The 22,190-nt window shown below is 44.5% G+C and overlaps 2 protein-coding genes across 3 annotated transcripts in view; one reads left to right on the top strand and one right to left on the bottom strand.

Annotated features, from left to right (window-relative positions):
• Positions 1–15,033, top strand: part of LOC149358844 (organic cation transporter protein-like) — a 26,636-nt gene extending 11,603 nt beyond the window's left edge. The window contains exons 5-11 of the mRNA XM_089571009.1: positions 2,223–2,391; positions 5,610–5,721; positions 6,144–6,289; positions 8,019–8,233; positions 9,372–9,556; positions 12,152–12,288; positions 12,967–15,033. Of these exons, the coding sequence (XP_089427135.1) occupies positions 2,223–2,391; positions 5,610–5,721; positions 6,144–6,289; positions 8,019–8,233; positions 9,372–9,556; positions 12,152–12,288; positions 12,967–13,030 (1,028 nt within the window). The 3' untranslated portion in view covers positions 13,031–15,033. The remainder of the gene's footprint in view (positions 1–2,222; positions 2,392–5,609; positions 5,722–6,143; positions 6,290–8,018; positions 8,234–9,371; positions 9,557–12,151; positions 12,289–12,966) is intronic.
• Positions 13,241–22,190, bottom strand: LOC149358843 (uncharacterized). Of its 2 annotated transcripts, none has more exons than XR_016288736.1 (10): positions 21,707–22,190; positions 21,449–21,624; positions 21,328–21,363; positions 21,153–21,230; positions 20,962–21,070; positions 17,671–17,777; positions 16,833–16,946; positions 14,792–14,847; positions 14,525–14,655; positions 13,241–13,378 (listed from the first exon to the last, which is right to left on the bottom strand). XR_016288736.1 is itself a non-coding variant. In XM_089571010.1 (10 exons), the coding sequence occupies exons 1-10, from the start codon at positions 21,819–21,821 to the stop codon at positions 13,310–13,312; spliced, it is 960 nt and encodes a 319-aa protein (XP_089427136.1). In that variant the 5' UTR covers positions 21,822–22,189; the 3' UTR covers positions 13,241–13,309. The 2 variants fall into 2 exon arrangements, 1 of the variants encoding a protein (XP_089427136.1); XM_089571010.1 differs by having other exon boundaries at positions 14,525–14,624; positions 21,707–22,189.

Raw genomic sequence — 22,190 nt, 5'->3', positions numbered from 1 at the left:
TCACTGAGCCATTTCGCAGAGCATGCACGAGGAGTGGGTGACATCACATGGCGCACAGCTGGCGTGCTGTGGCGCCGGCTCCATCGCCTCACCTCTCTTCCTTTCCTCAAATACAATTTTCATTTTCTTCATTAGGGCCCCTCTTTCTCTTCTTCTTACCCCCTCTTTCTCTTTGTTCTTTCACTCCCACTTCCTCCCTTCCTCTAAGGTGCTGTTTGGGTGTCCACCGAGATGACAGTGTTGTGGGGCAAGTCAAAGGGCAATGCATCCCGCCCAATGGAACGGGTGGCAGCGTTCCTGGCAACGCTACAACACGCTGTCGCTTCCACTCCTAAAGGAGAAGCTTAAGTGTAATTCATTAGCAGATAATTAGTATTTAGTCACTAATCAGCAATTAACCGTTAATTAGCAATTTGTCATTACTTAGAAATTAGTCACTCATTATGTGTGGCGTCACCAGTGCCACAGAGGCAGTCAAAGTGGTGCGGAAAACGCTTTCGCCTCTGCACACTTTAGACAAAGTGCCCCTGAATTTTTTCCACATAGAATCGAATACAAGCATATGGTGAAAGCGCACGCACGGTAATATTAGGTCTGGAATAAAACCTGATACGGGCGCTGCGCGCTCGCAGGTCAGAAAGGGAGGTGCAGCGCCACGCGGTATACATCATAGCGTCGGGCTATGACGCAGTCGACGAGTGAGTGATGAACGAGTCAGCGAAGATGAGGAACAAGTGTCATTGTTCCAACCTATTCGATCACTACCTTCAAGCTCGGTGGGCTCAAGAACAAGGGCTCGAAAGATAGCGGAACGGCTAAAGCGACGGCAGGCGAGTGCGCCCCTGCGGTCTGTTCACGGCGGCTGCTTTCATTCCGTAGAATATTCCGCCATTGGAATCCAGACCCTGTGTACTTGAGCCACAAACAGTAACCTCGGAGCCAGCCATACCAACTGCACGGCCCGCGTTCTTCACCTGGCGGCATAGTTTCGTTTTCGTGCCATCGGTCTGTGATAGCATATTGGGCCATCGAGCGGCTTTCAGTGCGACGAAACCGTAAATGATTGTCCCATCCAGAACGTCGAGAACAGCGCACATTTGTGACGGTATTTCACAGCCGGCACTCTGCCCGAGAGGGAGCACATACGTAGAAGGGATGCTTCGGGCCAGCACGCGTCGTAACCCACGTTGGCGCTCTAAATTTCCGGAGTCATCTTGTTGCGTTTTGCCAGCAGTGTGTTGTGCTGCTCCAATAGCAATCTCCGACGTCACCCTGCCAGTGAGGAAATACCTGCTACCTTACATTGTTTCACTATCCAGCGCATAGCACCAACATAGAATGACGCTATGTGACAACATTCCATAAGCTACTTGTCATGCAAACTTATAGTCAGTGTCATGGTTCACTTTTTCACTGAACACATTTGTTATTTATGGATTGTTCTCAATTTAATCTAAAATTACTACTACTGCTGATTCCCTCTTCCCTTACTGAATACTCGACGGGCCATACGGGCATAATTTATAACGACAAATGAGTAAAATAATGATCACTCCAGGTGTAACTGTGAGCAGACACTGTAGGATTGAGAGAGAAAGCCCAGTGTTAGGCAGAATGTAGTACACGTTCATATCTCATGACAAGATGGTGAACAGCCATCAGTGCTGACCTGCAGAAGTGGCTCAGCGACTATGGCACTCATCTGCTGATCCCAAGGTGGCAATATCAAATTCCGGCTAGGGCAGCTGCATTTTGGCAGAGCTGAGTGCTTTTCGATGCTTAGCACGTCAAAGAACATGAGGTGTTAGAAAATAATCCAAAGGACTTCACTAAGGCATCTCTCATGGCACATGCAGCCAAAATGAGTGAGCTGTCAAGGCACACAAAATGTGAAAAGAGCCCATCAGATCATTCTTCAGCCTAGTGCATTTATTGCTCTCAAAACAAATTGTTTCCTACAGGTTTTGTCATGTTAATTACAAGCGAGCAATGCTCTGTGGACTAAAGGATTTTTCAAAGCATATCGAGATCTTCACAAAGTGTGCTTCCACTGAATTGTAGCCTCACAGATGTATTTATTTATTCCGCTACCTACATATTGCCCTTATAGGCATTACAGAAGGGAGAGGGGCATGGTGAAATAAACAGTTGATGGCATCAAAGTTATGGATTAAATGAACACAGGCAAATATGTTGCCCTGATGGGCATTATTTCTGTGCAGCTGTGGAACTGGTCGGCCCCTCACGGCGGCTGCTCAGTGTGCTGCTATTCCAGCTGGCCTTCCCAACTGGTGAGACCCTGCTTGCTGTGGCAGCCTACATGCTGCCCAACTGGAGGCAATTATCCATGGCCCTGGCTGCACCCATCCTGCTGCTCCTGCCTTACTACTGGTAATATATTGCATCGCAACACATCCTCAGTAAAAGAAACAAGTGTCCCAGGGGAACTACAGTGAAAAGTGCCTGTCACATCGCAGTAGGAGCTTAAAGGTGCACTGAAGAGGAATCTGAACTCTGCTTTTTGCCGCAGGAACTCTATCTACATGTTCAGAGCATTCTTATAAACTGCAACTTATTGCCCTGTGTGGCCGATTTCCCTAATTAAATCGAATTAACGTCCGGCTCCCACCTTTATTTTTGAATTCTCCTCGTACGGTGGGCGGAGTCCACCAATGCGCGGAGTGCCTTTCAGCCAGCTCCGTGGAGGCTTTGCTTTCGCTTTATTTTGTTTTTTAGGTTTCCGTGAATAAATAGTTTCATTCGCAGATAATATAGACGCAAAATAAGCCTGCAGAAATAAAAATACGCGCGGACTATTTCCTTGTACGGATTACTACGTATTACTCCGCCGATGGCAGAGCGGCAAGCCGCCACGGGACTGGGTGAAAGGCACTCCACGTGTTATTCGACTCCGCCCACTGTACGGGGAGAATTCAAATAAAAAAGGCGGAAGCCGGACGTTAAGTCGATTTAATTAGGGAAATTGGCCACACAGGGAAATAAATCAATATTTCTAAGAATGCTCGGAACCTGTAGATTGAGTTCCCGCGGCAAAAAGACGAGTTCAGATTCCTCTTCAGAGCACCTTTAATTTGCAGCACCCCTGAGGTAGTAGCGAGAGTTCCACATCCTCTCAAAGGTGAGAGGAATGTTGATGATACAAAACTAGTTACATTGCATGGCCCAGAAGCAAACAAGTTTTGCTTAGTAACTGCCACGGACTCTTAATTGGGCTAGTTGGTTACATACATTGCGGACATCTGAACTACCGCACCAGGTATTGTAACTTGTCCTTATCTTCTTGTGCTGGTTAAAATGCCTGCAACATTTTGCTCAAACAAGACTCCGTACGTAGCTACCATTGTGACGAACTACATCTGTGTTACGGATCTACACTGCCCTTTGGTCTGACTCTCCCTAATGTAGTGAACATTATCAGTTCAGACATGGCAGTTGCACGACACACACACACGCACGCACGCACGCTCGCGCGACAGGGTATGGGACGAGCGCAAACTTACAACTGGTTTTATTCAAAGGACACAGCACATATTTGAACGAACTAGCCCGACAACACGTTCTACTTAACATTATCAGTGATGCACTAGCATGGTGACATGAGCTCAAGTACAAGGCAAGTTTAACTGAGTGTATGTGAGCATCATGGCTGGCTTCTGCAGCTTTTGTCTGACTGTCCATGTGACTAAACCTGCCATTTTTCTTTTTAGGGAGGGGAGAGGGTTCTAAGGGCGCTGCAGCACAGAATGCAGAAATTTGGCCTGAAGTATTCATAGTGCTACAGCAGAGAAAATGGAGTGTTCCCCATTGGGCCCAATTTAGTGTGTCAGTAATTTTTTGCAAGACAGTGCAAAAACAAATGTTCTGAGGTCTCTTCGTACTCGTTATCAGTCAGGCTGCATGCAGGACTAGGGCCTCTCCTGAGTATTTTATCCAATTAGTCCTTTCCTGTGCACTAAGCGGTGCACTTAGCTATGCACTTTTCACTCTTTCAGGAAAAAATTTGCTATGTCTCAAGAAGTGAGAGCCCAAGAACAGGGCTCATTTCAAGTTCATTTCTGAGTAATTCTATGCAGATGTCTTGCTTGACAGACAATGTAGCCACGTCTGTGGGGTTTGAAATTCCAACTTCATTCCACGATCAGTAAATGGTCCTAAATGCTGTTTAGCTGCATTGAAACTCTAATCCAGAAAACGGATGTTGTTTTTGTTGCATATTTATGGTTCTTGGCTTTGAGGATGCTCGATGTACAGGTGTGAGCAGGCTTGTCTGGAGTGCTTGAGCAATGCTCTGTGGTCTAAAGGATTTTTCAAAGCATATCGGGGTCTTCACAAAGTGTGCTTCCACTGAATTGTAGCCTCACAGATGTATTTATTTATTCCATTACCTACATATTGCCCTTATGGGCATTACAGAAGGGAGAGGGGCATGGTGAAATAAACAGTTCATGGCACCAAAGTTATAGATTAAATAAACACAGGCAAACATGTTGCCCTGATGGGCATTACAGTGGAGGGTGTGTGACATACAAATGGCAAAGGCTGGGCGCTGTGTCCCTGAAGAACAGCTGCACCCATATTTTGCTTTTTTATTCCAGAATACTCCAGTGCTCCAGACAAGCCCGCTCACATCGGCACTGAGCCCATGCTGTGCAGAAAGCAAACATTTAGCCTGAAAAAAATTTTCTCCATATTTCGCAATACTTTTAATGTGTGCCTATCCTTCTTCAGTGCATGAGAGCAGTGTGCACTTAACTGATGCTTTGGACGCACTTTTTTTTTTTTTTTCAAGAAAATTTAGACAACACAGTGCCTTGGTGCAGAGGGCAAAAGGCGAAAATCAATCCGCCTGACTGGGCCCTAAGCACCACTCGAACACAACAGCAAGGGGCACGTACATGCACATACATAAACAATATAATGATCACAGTGCAAATGTTTGTGCAACACAAATTCCTAATAGAAACATTCATTATATTCTTATTAAGCAGAAAACACGTCTAAAAAATTACAGGAAAGGACAGTGCAAGAGCATAGATCAAAAATATGTATGGAAACTAGTAGTATACCTAGAAAAACAAAAGAAAGAAGAAAAAAAAACACACAAAACAGAGCAGTGCAAGAGCAGATACAGATCCCACATATATATAGAAACTAACTGTGTACACAAAAATAAAACAAATGTGCGATCAATAGAAAGATGTAAGCAGAAAAAAAAATTATAGTGCATTTTCCTGAAAATAAATTTTCGCCCGCTTACGAAAAGCAAAGAGAGAGGAAGATTTCTCCATAATATCAATGAAGTCGGGATGGGAGATCAAAAGGTTTGGGATTTGCCAGTTTAAAGACCATAGTTTGTTCTGTTTCTTGGTTTCTGTATTTGGGTGTGCCTGAACTCATATCGTGTTTGATCAGTCGTGTATTTAGAAAAAAATTGTTGACGATTGGCTACGAGTTCCAAGAATGCCACCTGGGACAGTCGCTCATAATATATTGTTTGTATAGGTAGGTAGTGAAACTAAATGCCACATTTTTCCTCTGCACTTTTCGGAATTGTGTGTGATCTCACAGCTTTTACTGCCGTTTTGCAGGCTTCTGCCAGAAAGTCTGGCCTGGTGCATGCATAACAGAATGGAAGACGAAGCCATAGCCATTATTAACAGAGCTGCCAGATGGAACAACAGACCACCAGTTGCCAACTTGGTAAGCAATGCGCCAAGCGCCCTGAACAACTAACATTAGTGCCAGTCGTCAGAGTGAGCGTGTTAGCCTGCCTTTAGGTTGCATTTGCAAGCTTGGGGCACATCTTGACGAATTACCACTATGTGAACACAGCCATAAATTATAGCCTCCTTTTAAGAAATACTCTTTGTTCATGTATTCACACCAAGCAAGGTCGCATGCAAAAGTCTATTATTAGCTTCTTGCACAAAATGAAATGAACCATGCTAGTTAGTACACAGATGCACTAACACTGCCATTGCAACATATTGTGGATTTGGCAGTTATTCAACAGACATGCATTTTTTTTCTTGTCTACAAGCCTTTTTTCGTATTGACACTTTTCAGGTAAGCTTCAACACTGTAGCCTCACGAATCCATTTTTTTTCCCCCTTGAATAACAGGGCCGCAGCCATTCTTGCGACAAGTCGTGCACTGATACATGCAGCCACGACTCTGCGCGAGTGCCCAGAACCTCATCTTCTTCGCTTGCCGATCTCTTCAAGACTTCACGGCTTCGTTGTCGAACCTTCAATGTGGGCTTCAACTGGTTAGTCGCATCTCATGGCTCTTTGCTCATGATCCAGCTGCATTATTATACTTGGCTGCTTGTGAGACTGCTTAGGATTGTCGTTGACCTCTGTGGAGTGAACCCAAGATTAGCAGTAACTTGCTTGCGTGCTCTACTTGCAGAACATCTTACTGCCTGACGAACCCAGTTCAGCACTTACACAAAGGGAATAACTTAAGTCTTGGCGTTTTATAGTCAGATAGTGAGCCTCGAGGCATGCTTAATTGGTTTGTCATGAAAGTTGCACAACCAGTTTTGTTTAACTCTCGACGGGCACCAAGAGACAAGTGTTCAGACACTTGCAGTTTACAAATGGCTCTGAAACCTCTCACTTCAACCGCGATTTTCTGGGAGAGGTGTCACTCTCACACCCTCTTGACGCCTTTGCGTCTCCTCTGCCGTGCTGTCAGCTCGATCACTGCGTACTCTCTTCAGCCATGGAAAGCGCACAACAATCCGAGCAACGAAGAGGTAGTTGCCATGCTTCGCAGCTGTGGTGGCTCATTGGTGCGGTGCAGGGAAGGGAACAAGTCCACAAACTTGTGAGCATAGAGCCTTAGCCACTGTACCATCACAGCAGGTAATATTAAATGCTCCACCACTATTGCTGATCAACAGGGATACAAACTGAACGCTGTACAATGTGCATTGAGTGTAACAGAGTTCTGGAAAAGCACATTGGTATTAGCCAATCAGGAGAAATCGCTAGCAGTATTCAGAACAATATCACATGTACTTCTGGCAGTCCTTGAGATCACGGTGCTGCTTAAATATAATAATGAATAATCTTTTGTGCCATAAACCAACACCTCTGCAAAAAATTCAGCGATGGAGGAATAATGCTTGCCATCAAATGCGAAATGAAGTACATATGCAGCACAGGGCATACATTGATCATGGAAGCATGTCTGCTTGAATTTCATGGCAAAGCGGGAACCTGTATCTAAAGATGGTGCGTGTCAGTGTCATTACCTGCAGCACACTTCCCACAGTGCTGTGGATTGGCTGAGGTGTTCTGCGACTTGTCACTTTGTGATAAAATTGATCAGTGAGCTACAGTCCTGAACAGGTCACGGCTAGTGGCTTGTTGGGGATTCCACAATTGTGATGAATTGGCCAATACCTGTTGCACTGCACCTGCAACTTGCTGATGTGATTGCAAATTCAGGCCAATGCAAGCTAATGCAAACAATGGTATTTTAAAGAAATGTTTTGTGAAGTACTAACTTAAAATCAAAAGAAATTTGTTTCCCTGCAGACAGTTCTGGAAATTTCTTTCTTGAGCACAGTGATATGAAACATCAGTATGGAACAGGTCAGTGTGGAACGGGTCAGTGTGGAAAGGGCCAGCCAGTGTGGAACGGGCCAGCCAGTGTGGAACGGGCCAGCCAGTGTGGAACAGGCCAGCCAGTGTGGAACGGGCCAGTATGGGACAGCTTAGTGTGGAACAGCTCAAATACGGACAGCTCAAATTAGGCATGACTCTACCAGTAGAAGTTTTTGGAATACGGAAGCCAGGAAAAAGCTTAGCTTCTTGACAGCTTAAGCATACAACTGTGAACTGAATGGTGCCTTCTACAATTGCCTGTGCAGTCTGTATCGTGCATCCCTTAATGTCAGGCCACACATCCAGGGATCAAGAAAACCAGGATTTCTCGTTGCTTCCTTTGTTTGGATAGTATACAACTGTGCTCCTCAAATTTTGCAGGATGGTAAATGCCATGGTCTACTACGGCCTCAGCCTCAGTGCAGACACGCTAGGTGGCACAACGTTCCACAGCTTTGGGCTTTTGGCGCTGATTGAGCTTCCGGGAGTGCTATTGGCTGTTGCGGCACTGCAGTGTAGCGGCCGGCGCATTGTACTCTCCACCTTCCTTCTGCTGGCTGGGATCTTCTGTGTCATCGTGCCCTTTATACCAGAAGGTAAAGGATCCTGCTTGCAGTGTCCGTCCTATTTCCAGCGATAGGGTAAAAAGACTAAAAACAGAAGAGAACAGCTATGCTACTGTTTCAAAAATAGCTAATCTATACGAACTAGCCCGAGTTTCTGTTCTTCAATACAGTCGGAGCTCAATGGCTCTGCTTGTTTCATAGAATTCCGTGAAAGCCAATTTTACAGCTCATTGCTACCAAGGGCAGCATTGCTGTCTTATATTTTGCATAGTTTTGTCACATGGTTGAAAACTGTCCACAGTACCATTCTTCTTATGTACATAGGTCACACAGTGTCCTCTTGTACAATTAGAAGGTATATATTTTCACAGTTGTGTAGTCCCAAAATACCAAACATTGCTCGAGGCAGTTTTTTTAATTTCAAAAAGTACACCAAATTTTCAACAAAGGAGGAGGGACACTGAAGGCAACATTGTTGGGTTTTTGTTCTTAGCAAAATCCACTTGTTTGGCAGCAAGACCCTCATTGCAGAGAAATGGTTATATCATTTTTGCCACCTATCCAGACTCTAAACACTGTCAATGACAACAGGTGCCATGTGTTTGCTTCATTTAATATTTTGCTTTTAGTTCATTTCTCTATTCATTGTGCAATAAAAGTCCACTAGCAGTAGTGTTACGGAAGTCTCCTTAATATTTGGGCATGCAAGTTTGTTTGTTTTTTTAATTATGGATTAAGTACTCTACCATACGGCTACAGAGGAAACTTTACAGCCGTATGACCAAGTTCAGGTGAATGCTAATAACTGGTCATAGATTGAAACTCTCTTCATTTTGGGGATTTCCCATACATACATTGGACTAAGCATTAGTTTTATGTTCAGTTGAAAATAATAAAAACAAATCTTGCCTAACGGTAGAGCATGTGCTTGTAGAAAAGGCTGGTGCTGGTGACACCTGTCCAGTTCACTCTTTTCTAGCTTATAGCAGCAGTTTTCTGTAATGTTCATCTCTGTGTAGTTACAAAGTGGTAATCCACCAATGTATGCCTCCTTAAGTATGTACTCAGTATCCCTTTAAGAACCCTTGCCACTGAGGGTACCTTTAAGATGTCTTCAAGAAGTCTTGGCGACATGTACATGCTAGTGTGCCTGCCGTTTTCTCCCTAGATTTGCCATGGCTGTCCACAGCACTGGTCACTGTGGGGAAGTGCTTCATCACAGCATCCTTTGCAGTCATCTACTTGTATTCGGCTGAGGTGTTCCCTACTTCTCACCGCAACACGGCTATTGGGATTGGAAGCATGAGTGCACGCATAGGCACCATTGCGTCTCCATTCATTGCGTCCGACCTGGTGAGAGACTGCCGATTCTATGCGTAACAATTGCTCGCTAGGGATTCCACAAGTGCAAATACGAGAGAGCAAAATATGTGGCTTGTACTCTCTCGTCTTAACATTATGCACACTTTATCACCTTATTTCTTTTTCAACTTTAATGCACTTAAAGGGACACTGAGGAGAAATTGAAGTTGGCTTGTTTCGGCAGAATACCAGCTCCTGATTACAAAAACTCCACTCATACTGACAACAAAGCTCTTGTAACATAGAAAAGAGCAAGAACCAAAATACAGGTATCGCCGCCACAGGCCAAACTCGCAAGTACAAGTGTGATGACGTCATAGGACAAAACAGTGTTGCTAGAACCAATAGTTCTAGCAACTCTAGGACCCGAGACGCAACAAATCACTGAGGCGCAGCCAATTCATGCGCAAATCTCCTTGAGGTCGCCAGATGGCGCCACGTGCCCGGCAGCTACGCGCGTGCCTGCAGCATTGGGACCAATCAGCGCCCGCTCACCGGCGTTAGGGGGGCTCCCGGTATTCCGCTAGCGGTAACAAGGTACACGGTATGCTAAAGGTGTCTATTTGTTAGAACTTCGTTGACGACTTCGAGAACGAGATCCATCGTAACGCTGGCAAAACGCCAGTGCAAACGTAAGCGAAGCGACTGTAGCGACGGCCGCAATAGCCGATAGATGCCTTCAACGTTCGGCCGGCTGTAGCTTTCATTTCGGCTGCTGCTAGGCCGCACTGCTGGCCGCCAGAAATCACGGAGTCTGCGTTACGTCATGTTTACGTCATGTGTCACGTCACTTAGTCCTGTGTTGTCATAGGAGAATCCCAAGTTTGAATCAGAGCGGCGGGAAAAACTTTTTCAACTTCGAATCCAAATTTCTTAGAAATAAATGCATCTTTAACTGCCGGCCAAGTGGTAACAAAGCCATGACATGCCGAACTATCGGATTTTGATATAAAAAAAAATATTAATAGTGCTCTCCTCACCGTCCCTTTAACACTTGGCATGGAGACCCAATTCAGCTCAGTGCTGCGCGAGAGGCTAGTAAACCAATGTGTAAATGCTGCAGCAGTTTCAGTTGGAATATTTCCATGCCATGGGAAGAGGTCTGGAAAAGCATGTTTGAGTTTTGTTTTGCTTGGTCATTATAAGGGTCCCTTGCCTTCCATGATACCATGAAAAATTGCCGATTTGAGCATTTTTCGTGTAATTGCATGTTGGCGGGGCCACTTTCTCTTTTTCGACATTACTGCTCCTGCAGAAGTCAGTAGGAGTGACAGGATGGTGAGGATATGGTGAACTTAATCATTTGAATTCCTTTGAAAGCCAAGGACAACGCAAGTGTGCACTGAATTTTGCGAGCACTAGAAAAGCAGCTGTTCAGATTTTGTGCCATGGAGTGCAGATTTTTACGACATGAAAATGTCAATAAATGTTTGTCTACCTCAACAGTACCAAACTTAGGTGGTTTGGGTCATGTTTTCCTGGAGAGTACCATGTTTCCCCGCAATTTTTAAAAATGTATGCGAAAAACTCGTGTATATTTGTAATTACGTTGGTTGAGGCAAAATATTGCAGATTCCTGGTTAATAGTTTACAAAATTTGAAATTTTCTGCCACAGGAAATAAGGAACCTTAGTCATGCCTAGCCGTACATGCAGCAAAAAAGGGATAGGGTTTTAACGTAGTTTAACCGAGTAGACGTGGGAAATCATGTGTTCAGCCTGTTTGGCTAATGGTTTTGCTTTGCAAGGATGTCGGCACTTCTGTCGATGATATTAGTTAGATAGAAGAATAAGTGGGCTTGGGCAGGGAATGTAATGCGAAGGCAAGATAACCGGTGGTCCTTAAGGGTAACGGAGTGGATTCCGAGAGAAGGCAAACGTAGCAGGGGGCGACAGAAAATTAGGTGGGTGGATGAGATTAAGAAATTTGCGGGAATATGGTGGCCGCAACTGGCGAAGGACAGATTTAATTGGAGAGACATGGGAGAGGCCTTTGCCCTGCAGTGGGCGTAGTCAGGCTGATGATGATGATTAGTCGACGAAGAAGATGCCGTGCAATGCACAGCGCGAGAGTTTATGGAGGCTTGACGTCCCAAAGCTACTTGGGCTATGAGGGGCGCCGTAATGAAGGGCTACGAAAATTTCGACCACCTGGGGTTCTTTAACGTGCACTGTGTTGCAGTTGAACACGAGGCGTGATCAGCTGTGGTGATAGCATAGTGCTCTCGTGCGCAGGCCAGCGAAGGTGATCTCTTTGAACCACCGTGGGTTCGAAACCCAGTCATGGCAATATTTTTTATTCATTTATTCAAGGTCAAGCTTCAGCAATGAAACGCCTTTTGCAGCTTTGGCCACAAAGTAGAGCTTTCGCTCAAAAAAAAAGTGTGTAAGCTGTGCTTCACATACAAGCCTCTTCATCCTCGTGGCAAAGTTGCAAAAATGTGCAGTTCTTTTTTGAAAGCACACATCAGTAGAGCACTTCGAGGCTTGCACGATTTGCTCGCTTTGATGCAGTCCTTGGGAGGCCATCCACAGCCAGCACATCATACAATGAGGTTCTCAATCGCTGCTCTCTCTCCTTCCTCAGGGCAAAGTGCACCCCACCATGCCCATGATAGTCTTGGGCGCCCTGTCCCTCCTGGCAGGGGGGTTCACTCTGGCGCTGCCTGAAACCAAAGGCCTCAGGCTCCCAGAAACCATTCAGGAGGCCGAGAACCTTGGCACGTGAGTAGACCTTGAACTGATGCTTTTCCCAGTGCACAGCGTTGGGAGCTTTAATTTGGCTTTCCGATATTAGCTGCACAGAAACTAGGCATTCACCAGACGAGGTGTTAGCTGCATGCACCCGATAGGTCTAGCAATAAGCTTGTGATATAATTCAGTTAAACTGAAAGTTCGGCTGTAAATGTCTGTGACAAAGCCTAGCATAGCGTGCTAGTAGAGAAAATCTGTTAGGAAAGCTAAACAAAAGGATATTGTTCAGGGTAAGCTAAGCAAACTGAAGGGCAATTAGGTTATCAGTCTGAACAGTGAAAGCTAAACATGTGATGCACACATTGTACCATTAGTAGAGCACTTGACAAGCCAGAAATTTAATTTCTTAGCTTGGAGTTTTAGATGCCCAGTTTGTAGCTTCTGTGCTACATAGTAGCAGTGTACTCTATTTCCCAGTGTTACTTCTACACTCTAGTAAAGGTCTAAGGGACACAATATTAGCAAAAAAAAAAATCTTCACAGTCCTTGTACACGTGCTTTAACGATCTTCCATGCCGCTAACACACCTCCCAGTAAAATGACAGTAAAATGAACTTGTGCTGGATTGGGACTGCTTACAGAAATGGAAGCCAGTTGGCAAAGGGCATGCTTGTTGCTGCAAAACTGTCTCCTTTCCTTTTCTTCCAGGCCTTACTATGCCAGTACAGAAGAAGAAAGGACGTCTCTCATAGAACACTCCACTTATGAGTGATAGCTCCAATTGCTCTTCCGTGCTTGGAATAATTTTCTGCTGAACAATTGTGTTGGAAGTTTCGGAACAATCGTACTTGCTGCTGACTGCAAGGCAAGCCCAAGCAGGGTTTCAAGCAGTCTTCTTTTCGCTCCCCAACAGAAATTCGCACTGCCATGCATGCTGCAAGATGCGGCGACTACGTGCGGGATGTTTTTTTTTTTTTTGTAATACTGTACCGGAAGTTTATTTGACTTATTTTGACACCATGGTGGTGGGCAGGGCTTTTTTTTTCTTTTTTCACTGGGGTTTGTAACCATCGGGAAGTTGCGAGATGCAGATGGTCTGGTCCCAGCTACAGTCCGCAATCTGGAATAAATGTGACAAGAATTGCACTAATTGCACTAAGTGTGTAAATAAATGGCGTAAAAAAGGATATGAATATCTTAGTCCAATAAAACTACTATCGAAGTAAACGTTAACTCTTAATTAGCACAGACACTGCAGTCTAGCTTTCAAGTTACAGCACGCCTGGCTGCATATTTTCGTTCTGCGAACGGAACACTGTCCAAATTTCCAGTTCTGCCTCCTGGCTAATCTCAAAGCTTTTTAAACACCATTTGCTTCCAAGTTACTGCACGCCTGGTAGCATATTTCTCTTCTGTTAACAACAGAGCACCCCACCATCCAGTCGCGTCTCCCAGCTGATCAATCATAATTCAGGAGGCAGTGCCCTAACATTTCAAGTGAGATCAGTGTGTCTTGTAGCTTTATCGATTTCACATGCAGAGTGTGGCAAGTGTGCCTCTGATGCTTCTAATAGCAACAGTACCCCACCCAGATGCGAAGCATTAGAGGTAGCGAAGGTAATGCTAGATGTCAGTAAAAGAAAAATTGCAGGATTGGTGGCTTGAAACCAGGTCGGTGACCTAACACTTTCAGGATTAAAAACTGCTACAGCATACACGTCACAGAAAGGGAGATTTTTAGTGCAGTAGACTGTTTAGAAAAATATATTTAAAAAAATTGAGCGTGGTGGCATCTGCTATCAGCCTGTTTCAGAAGAGATGCTCAAGACATCCATCCGTGCATACATCATTCAGCATAGCTACACAGCATTCACATGCACAAAGCACATAATTCATGTTGCAATCATTTGTCATATCACACTTTCACCACCCAAATTCTCATGCATGCACTACTACACTGTCGGCACAACTCGGTGCATTCCTTCGCATTACAGCTGTCAAAGCACGGACTGGTATGATCTTCATGACATCATAACCTGAGCTATGTCCTGTTGCCTGGATAATGAATTCTCACTGGGACTGATAACCCGTCTCTGTGAACTATTTACAAAATGCTATTGCACTATTGCTATTGAACATGTAACTGACAGCATAGCTTTTCACTAGGCAGAGCTTAGCTGACAGCCGGACTTGGTGCAAGATTGTTTCTCTTTACAGGTACAATACCGAGGAGTAGGGTAAATGATCTGCTTTAGCAGTCGCCTACCTGATCTTGTATGTGGAGGTTAAAATCCAGCCCGTACGTGAACTCTTTGTGATTCTTCAGGATGAGAAGGGCCTCATTGGACTCTTTCCAGTCCCAGATTCTGGTAAAATGAATTTTCAGCACGTTCATTCCTTCAGGAAATGTGATAAGGAAAGGCACAGCACATTTTGGGCACAACACAAGTTTTTTTTTTTATGCGACAGTTTTCTTCACAAGTGAGGAAATGCATGCACAAATGGTATTTGCCACAACCTGCCAGACGCTCACCTGGTTGAAAAGTCGTATGAAGCTGAAGCCAAGATTGACTCGCTGTGCGGCGAAAACTGCAAGGCAACTCAATATCACAAGGAATGCTCATGCCATGCAAAATCAAAGCATATCCATTAACGCTAGAATGAGCTGGCCTTCATCTGCAGAAAAAAAAAAAACCTCATTGGTAATGAATAAATTCATGCTCTTCACTCCTAAATTTGGGCTTATTTCCAGCTCAATAAAGAAAGAATATGGCATTCGTGGGTGGTTTTGTTCCCTTTGTTCAAAGTGAAGAATATTCACTCTTACATCAGTGCCAGCCGACTTATTCCGAGAGAAAGAGGCCAATGCCAGCACCAAACATGGTCGCTCATCATGACCTGCATCTGCACTGACCTGTGTGCAATACTACCCACAGAAAATACGGGCTCATCTAAAATTTCAGCACAGTATAGCCAATAGTTAGTACTTCCATGTTTACAATAGCAGTGAAATAGCAACAGTCAATATATAAGCTTAACCCTTTCCAGTCAGGTGTGCTTTCCCCAGTGACTGCTGCACTGGTCAGCATTGTTTTGGGCCTTTAGCCGTTCACAAAAAAAGTGCCACGTTGCAATTCGCTTATAAACATTTATTTACGGTCAATATATAAGCTTAAGCCTTTCCAGTCAGGTGTGCTTTCCCCAGTGACTGCTGCACTGGTCAGCATTGTTTTGGGCCTTTAGCCATTCACAAAAAAAGAGTGCCACGTTGCAATTCGCTTATAAACATTTATTTACGGTCAATATAAGCTTAACCCTTTCCAGTCAGGTGTGCTTTCCCCAGTGACTGCTGCACTGGTCAGCATTGTTTTGGGCCTTTAGCCGTTCACAAAAAAAGTGCCACGTTGCAATTCGCTTATAAACATTTATTTACGGTCAATATATAAGCTTAACCCTTTCCAGTCAAGTGTGCTTTTCCCAGTGACTGCTGCACTGGTCAGCATTGTTTTGGGCCTTTAGCCGTTCACAAAAAAAGAGTGCCACGTTGCAATTTGCTTATAAACATTTATTTACAGTCAATATATAAGCTTAACCCTTTCCAGTCAGGTGTGCTTTCCCCAGTGACTGCTGCACTGGTCAGCATTGTTTTGGGCCTTTAGCCGTTCACAAAAAAAGAGTGCCACGTTGCAATTCGCTTATAAACATTTATTTACAGTCAATATATAAGCTTAACCCTTTCCAGTCAGGTGTGCTTTCCCCAGTGACTGCTGCACTGGTCAGCATTGTTTTGGGCCTTTAGCCGTTCACAAAAAAAGAGTGCCACGTTGCAATTCGCTTATAAACATTTATTTACAGTCAATATATAAGCTTAACCCTTTCCAGTCAGGTGTGCTTTCCCCAGTGACTGCTGCACTGGTCAGCATTGTTTTGGGCCTTTAGCCGTTCACAAAAAAAGAGTGCCACATTGCAATTCGCTTATAAACATTTATTTACAGCATTTTTTCCCAGCTTCGCTAGGGCTTTGGCGGAACTGCCTTAGAGTGTGGTACCCCTTGAAGCACTGTTCTGGGTAGAGGCCACGCATGTCTTGCAGAAAAAATAGTGTCCCTTCTGCCGTTCTGTCACTGCAGTCAGCGCAATACTTGCCGAAGAAGGGACGTGGTTGTCTTTGTCACTAAAGACATCGATTTCTACAAAGCCATTACACAACTTTCCACACAGCACACCTAACGGAATAGAATTGATGCCGCAATTTTCTGCTGCCAATTTAGGCCCTTAAAACCACGTCACCAAAAAATATTTTTGCATCAGCCTGGTGCTGCCATTCCTCAGGAGGAAAGACAAATAGCCATTGTGCAGGCTACAACAATGGCAAGAGATGGCGCTCTAATTTTTGTGCATAAATAACAGGCAAAATGTTGCGTCGGGCCATTCCCGACAACTGACTAGACGCATACTTCTCCGCTGTCCCCGACAGATGACCGGAAGGTGTTAACAGCGGTTTTGCAACTGCATGTAGCATTATTCACAGCGCAATCAAAGTGTACACTGGACTTTTTTTTTTTTTTGCATACCTTGACTTTACGAACAGCATAACCATGGCCACGGAGCTCAAACAAGGGCCGGGCTGCATTCCGCAAATCCCAACCCCGGATCAGGTTGTCAATGCCGCCTGTTGCCAGGATGTGCTGCCAACAGAAAAAAGTGCAGGAGTGTTGGTTATGCTCATAGTTCAACTGCAATGGAATGAAATTCAAATTCTCTCCCCAGCAACCCACCAGACATGTCGTTTTGCAAATTGATGAAGAAACGTCAAACAAGCTAAGGGGCTGATATAAGAGGGGGCAACCCCTCCCACCAGAGCGTGATTTTTCTGTAGAATAGTGCTGACCTCCATTCTTTCTGCCCATAAGCTAGGTGCTGTTTTCACGTGCACTAAATTAATGGTGTATGGCGTATATGACACCACTGTTACAAGCAGAAAAATGTCGTATGGCTTCATGCCTGCTCCATCTTGGCTCCTAAAGCGTTACAACAAACCATCTCAATAGTTACACAGTGCAGAATGCCATGTGTGGCTGAATCCAGGCTTCACACAGTGTGCAGGTCTATTCAGAATGACGGCTATGTCTCCCAGTCAATGGACACTGTAATTAGCTACAATACATGCTTTATTAGTGGCGTAACAGAACCAACTGCACAGACAAGTGACGCATTACAAATGGTGGCAAATTTATGCAAGACAGATTGAGTTTGCAACACGTGTGATGCAATCACAAATGTATAGATGTAATTGCAAAAGCTTTGGATGCAAAACTTGTTCAATTAGGTGCAATTAGTACTAGTTTATGTGCGAGATGTGTAACAGGAATAATGTAAGCAGAGGGAAAAATATACCAATTTTCAGTCTACCTGTTCATACTTGGACCAGTCACAGCTGAGTACCTCACAGCTGTGTGCTGGTATAGCGGCCAGTGGTGCGGGCTGCTGGAGATTCCACAAGCAGAGGGATCCATCTCCTGCAGATTCACAAAGGAAATGTCAGTGATGCGAGACATCTTTGCGGCTTGCAAGCACCACAAATTGCATTAGCAATGAAGACTGGCACAATGCTTCTCTTGAGCAAGCTACCAGCTGATTCGCACAAAGGCACTGGGTGCTCAGTTGTGTCTAATACCATGCCTTGCTATGATAATTGTCAAATACAGCTTCAAGTCTGCACTGAAGCTCCGCCCACATTCAAGACCACTGCACAGAATTCCTCCATGACAAAAAAGTTGCCTGTTACGACCATTTTTGTTATCTAAACAAGGAGCTAATCGCAAGAAAGAAATTATAAGCTAATAATAAAGTCAATCGTTAAAAAGCTGATTTCGTTTATTGTTGTGACTTGGTAACGGAGTGATCCAGGACAACGCGAACTGTAGCAAGTGTTAAAGGTGCACTGAAGAGGAATCTGAACTAGTCTTTTTGCCGCGGGAACTCAATCTGCATGTTCCGAGCATTCTTAGAAACTGTGACTTATTGCCCTGTATGGCCGATTTCCCAAATTAAATCGAATTAACGGCCGGCTCCTGCCCTTTTTTTTAATTCTGCCTCGTACGGTGGGCGGAGTCGACCAACGCGTGGAGTGCCTTTCACCCAGTCCCGTGGCGGCTTGCCGCCCTGCCATCGGCGGAGTAATACGTAGTAGTCCGTAGTAGCAAATAGTCCGCGCGTATTTTTATTTCTGCGGGCTTATTTTGCGGCTATATTATCTGCGAATGGAACTATTTATTCATGGAAGCCTAAAAAACAAAATAAAGCGAAAGCAAAGCCTCCACTGAGCTGGCTGAAAGGAACTTCACGCGTTGGTCGACTCCACCCATCGTACGAGGCAGAATTTAAAAAAAATGGCGGGAGCCGGACGTTAATTCGATTTAATTAGGAAAATCGGCCATACAGGGCAATAAGTTGCAGTTTCTAAGAATGCTAGGAACGTGTGGATGGAGTTCCCGCGGCAAAAAGACGAGTTCAGATTCCTCTTCAGTGCACCTTTAACTTCTGCTACTTTCTTAAGTTGTATCCTACTATAGTACCCGCTCTATTCAAAATGTGCGCGAAGCTCCTGTGACATTGAAAATTCAATCCCATTTTTGCTGACTGACATTCCTTGCTGCCCAGAAAAGTGGGGTACGATTCAAACCAACCATGTCCCTTTGGGCTAAAGAGGGTGAAGGAGTACGAGGTCATGCCAAGCAACCAACACACAGCACAGCATAGATGTAGCGACAGCACCACAGGCAAGAACAAGACTATAGTGAAGAGCAGCTAATGACAGAAGGCATTTATTTGAGTGCAGCAAAATCTGTGTTCTTACAGAAAAACTGCTAAAGGCATGAGAAGTTTTTTTTTTGTCTTCTCAAGCCCTGCAAGACCTCTGCCATTGGCACTGAGCAGCAAAAGTTAGTAGTGCCATCTGTCATCAAAAATGAAAGGTACATCAAAGAAGGCCTTGGCAGAGAGAAGAAAATGCACATTAGTATTGATAGATTGCACTTTAACCAGCAAATTAAACTGCCACTGCACTGCACTGATCAGTGCATCGATTTTGACGAAGCAGGTGACACCACCCGGATACAAATACAAGAGCGAAACGAGCCAATGGTTCCACTAACAGAAGTTGTGCTTTTCTTTGTAAACCAATGTTCAGCCCACCCTTTCTGTACAATAAACTTATTCGTTAAAGATGAACCTCCAGTATTAAATTGACAGCCTGGTGGCGAAGACTAGTACAAATGTATTGGTGTATTCTTGTAAATCTTTCCTGGAGATGACAACAGCGAGAGCAAAATTTGCAGTTTTGGCAGGAATTTATACTTTATGCTGGCAAAAGTCACTGGAGCAGAGCCAATGGTGGCATCATGCTGTGTGTGCAAACTTCTGCACTCCGCTGGCAGTCGGGCTACATCACCTGGTGTGAATACAGATTTTATGAATGGGACTGGGTGCAATAGAGAGGGAGATTTTTGCTGGAAACTTCAGGTGCTATTTTTTTTTCTCTCGCAGCTCGTCACTGTTTCTTGCATGGTTTAATCCTGATTTTTCACTACCTTTAAAAGTGTATTGAAAAGGCAGACAGTCGCTAAGTTGACACTTCCATATGTCATTTCCGTCAGCAGTACTACTGCTGGCAAAAAAATGGCTACTGGTATCTGTGATGGAGATCAGTTTACTCAGTTTGTTTTACATAACCTTAGCACTTTAGACTATAGTTTTAAAAAAGCTTATACATTATCAGTGACTGTCACGCTCATTATTGCTGATGTGGCACGTAGCTGTCGCGTCTGCAATTTTGAGGTTTGCAGATGAATGCCACAGGAAAGTGACATTCCTTACAGTAAAAAACTACATGCTTAAACTGCTACTGTTTATCAGACCCGCGGTTGAGTATACATATATTTTGGCAAAAAGCTTTCGACTTCTGCAAAGAAATGTGGCCAATAAAAGTCAGCAGACAGGTTTTTTTAAAAGGCCACTGAGAATAACTTATAAGGTTTTTGTTCTCAATAAAATCTGAAAGCAGGGACTTTCACGATTTTGTAGACATTCGTTTGGCAACAGAGAGTACTTTCATTGTCGAAAAATTTGAAGTTGAAATATTTCTTCTCACCACTCCACTCACTGATGACAATGCTGAACACCACAAGTATGTTTAATTTCATTTTCAATCTGTAATGTTTGTGTTCATTGCACACAGAAAGTTCACTAGTGGTAGCGATATGAAGATGACTATAATGTTCCATTGTTTTCTGCTTAACAAAAAAATCTCGCCTGAAATCACTGCCAGACACTTGTGGAAACAGCCAGCAGTGATAACCTTTCATTTTTCGCTCTTTTCAAGATCACAAATGCTCTTTCTACTGTGAAAGTAGCCACTTAAATTTTAATGTGACAATCTGTCACTCTAAGCCAACTTCTATTTGCTTTAAGTGTCCCTTCCAAGATGCCACTGCTGCTCGTATTATTCCTCACTTCACTGCACAACTACTACAAGCAAGCAGAACCAAGTTAATTCGTAGACAGCAACAAAAATTTACAAAAATGGAATTTATGAAAAGGTTCCTGCTATTAGGTTTCCACACAGTAGTTGTTTATAGTTGTCACTACAATCTCGGGCTTAATCCCAATAATGCGACTGTGTACATCATACGTACTACGTACCCGCAACAGAGGCAAACAGTCCCGGAATGCGTGGAGACCAGGCGACCGAGTAGACTTTGTTTGTGTGACCAGTAAATGTTGACAGCAGGTTGCCTGCTTGTGGATCCCACTGCACATTTGTCAGACTTTACGTGAGCATTTCATCTCGCTACAGATCAGGATCCAAATCATAGCGTTGGCTCGATATTTACCACTTTGACAAGATGATCCCAGGAACCCGACAGCAATAGTTGTTCTTGGCGTGTTTGACTCCAGTCAATGGAATATACCTGAAGTCAAAAAAAGAGAAGTAGACACGACACGAGAGCTTTGTGAGCCCGGCACAGGCATCAACAAATTGCAGAAGATGTTGCATTTAGTGCTTACCTCTTTGGTATGTCCTTTGAGTATTAGCCGTGGGACCTGTAAAAAGTTTTCCCGAGATCAGCCAGGAAAATAGCGCCTCGCCTTTACGGTATAAGAAACGCAAGGAGTGCAGTTGTCTCACATTAGCTCGGTTCAATGCGATGAATATTATGTTCCCGTCGGCGCCGCCTCCAATGACAACATCCTCCTCGAGCTCGCTCCAGGTAACGTCGTAGAGACCATAGGGCCACTCAAAAGCTTTCACCAGTCGAATCGGCGTTCCCGGCACGTAATCGAGGATAAAGAGAGTTCCTCTCCCTTACCAGAGGCAACAGAAAAAGGTTCTTTAAATTTTAGGTGCACTGCAGATTCAATACGGGAAGTGGATGAACGGTTCTACCTTGAATGCCGTAGTTCTGTGCCGTCGCGCAGGCGAAGATTGTGGGGCTGAACGGCGAGTACCGCACGGAGTAACCATGGCGATTGGTCGTAGCGTACCTCTCTTGTTGGATCATTGCGCACGCTGCCTCTTATGCGCGCACAAGACACGAAGCGTCGACTGCTAACATCGCAAGGCGCGCGCGTTTGGCGCTATCAAGAGCAAGATGATATGCTGAGGCTAAGCGCGACTCACAGGCTATGCGATCATGTCTCGCACTGCGTTTCCAGCTGTTTTGGTAAAGATCGGGAAGATGCCAGCTCTTGTCGGGTGCGACGTAACGGCTATTTTCGTCTTTCTCTATGTCTTCCTGAACAGCACTGGGCGGGTATCCCTTGCCAGGAAATTGTACAGAACAGGTAAAAATTGCGATGGTGGTCGTTTACCTGCATTTACTCCGAGCGCCGCTAGAGGAGGACACCGACAGTCATCTGTTCTTCCTTTG

The sequence above is a fragment of the Amblyomma mixtum genome, chromosome 2 (genome assembly GCF_055824585.1).
Source record: "Amblyomma mixtum isolate Tamu chromosome 2, ASM5582458v1, whole genome shotgun sequence".
Lineage (NCBI taxonomy): Eukaryota > Metazoa > Arthropoda > Arachnida > Ixodida > Ixodidae > Amblyomma > Amblyomma mixtum.
This window is presented reverse-complemented; position numbering and strand designations above follow the sequence as displayed.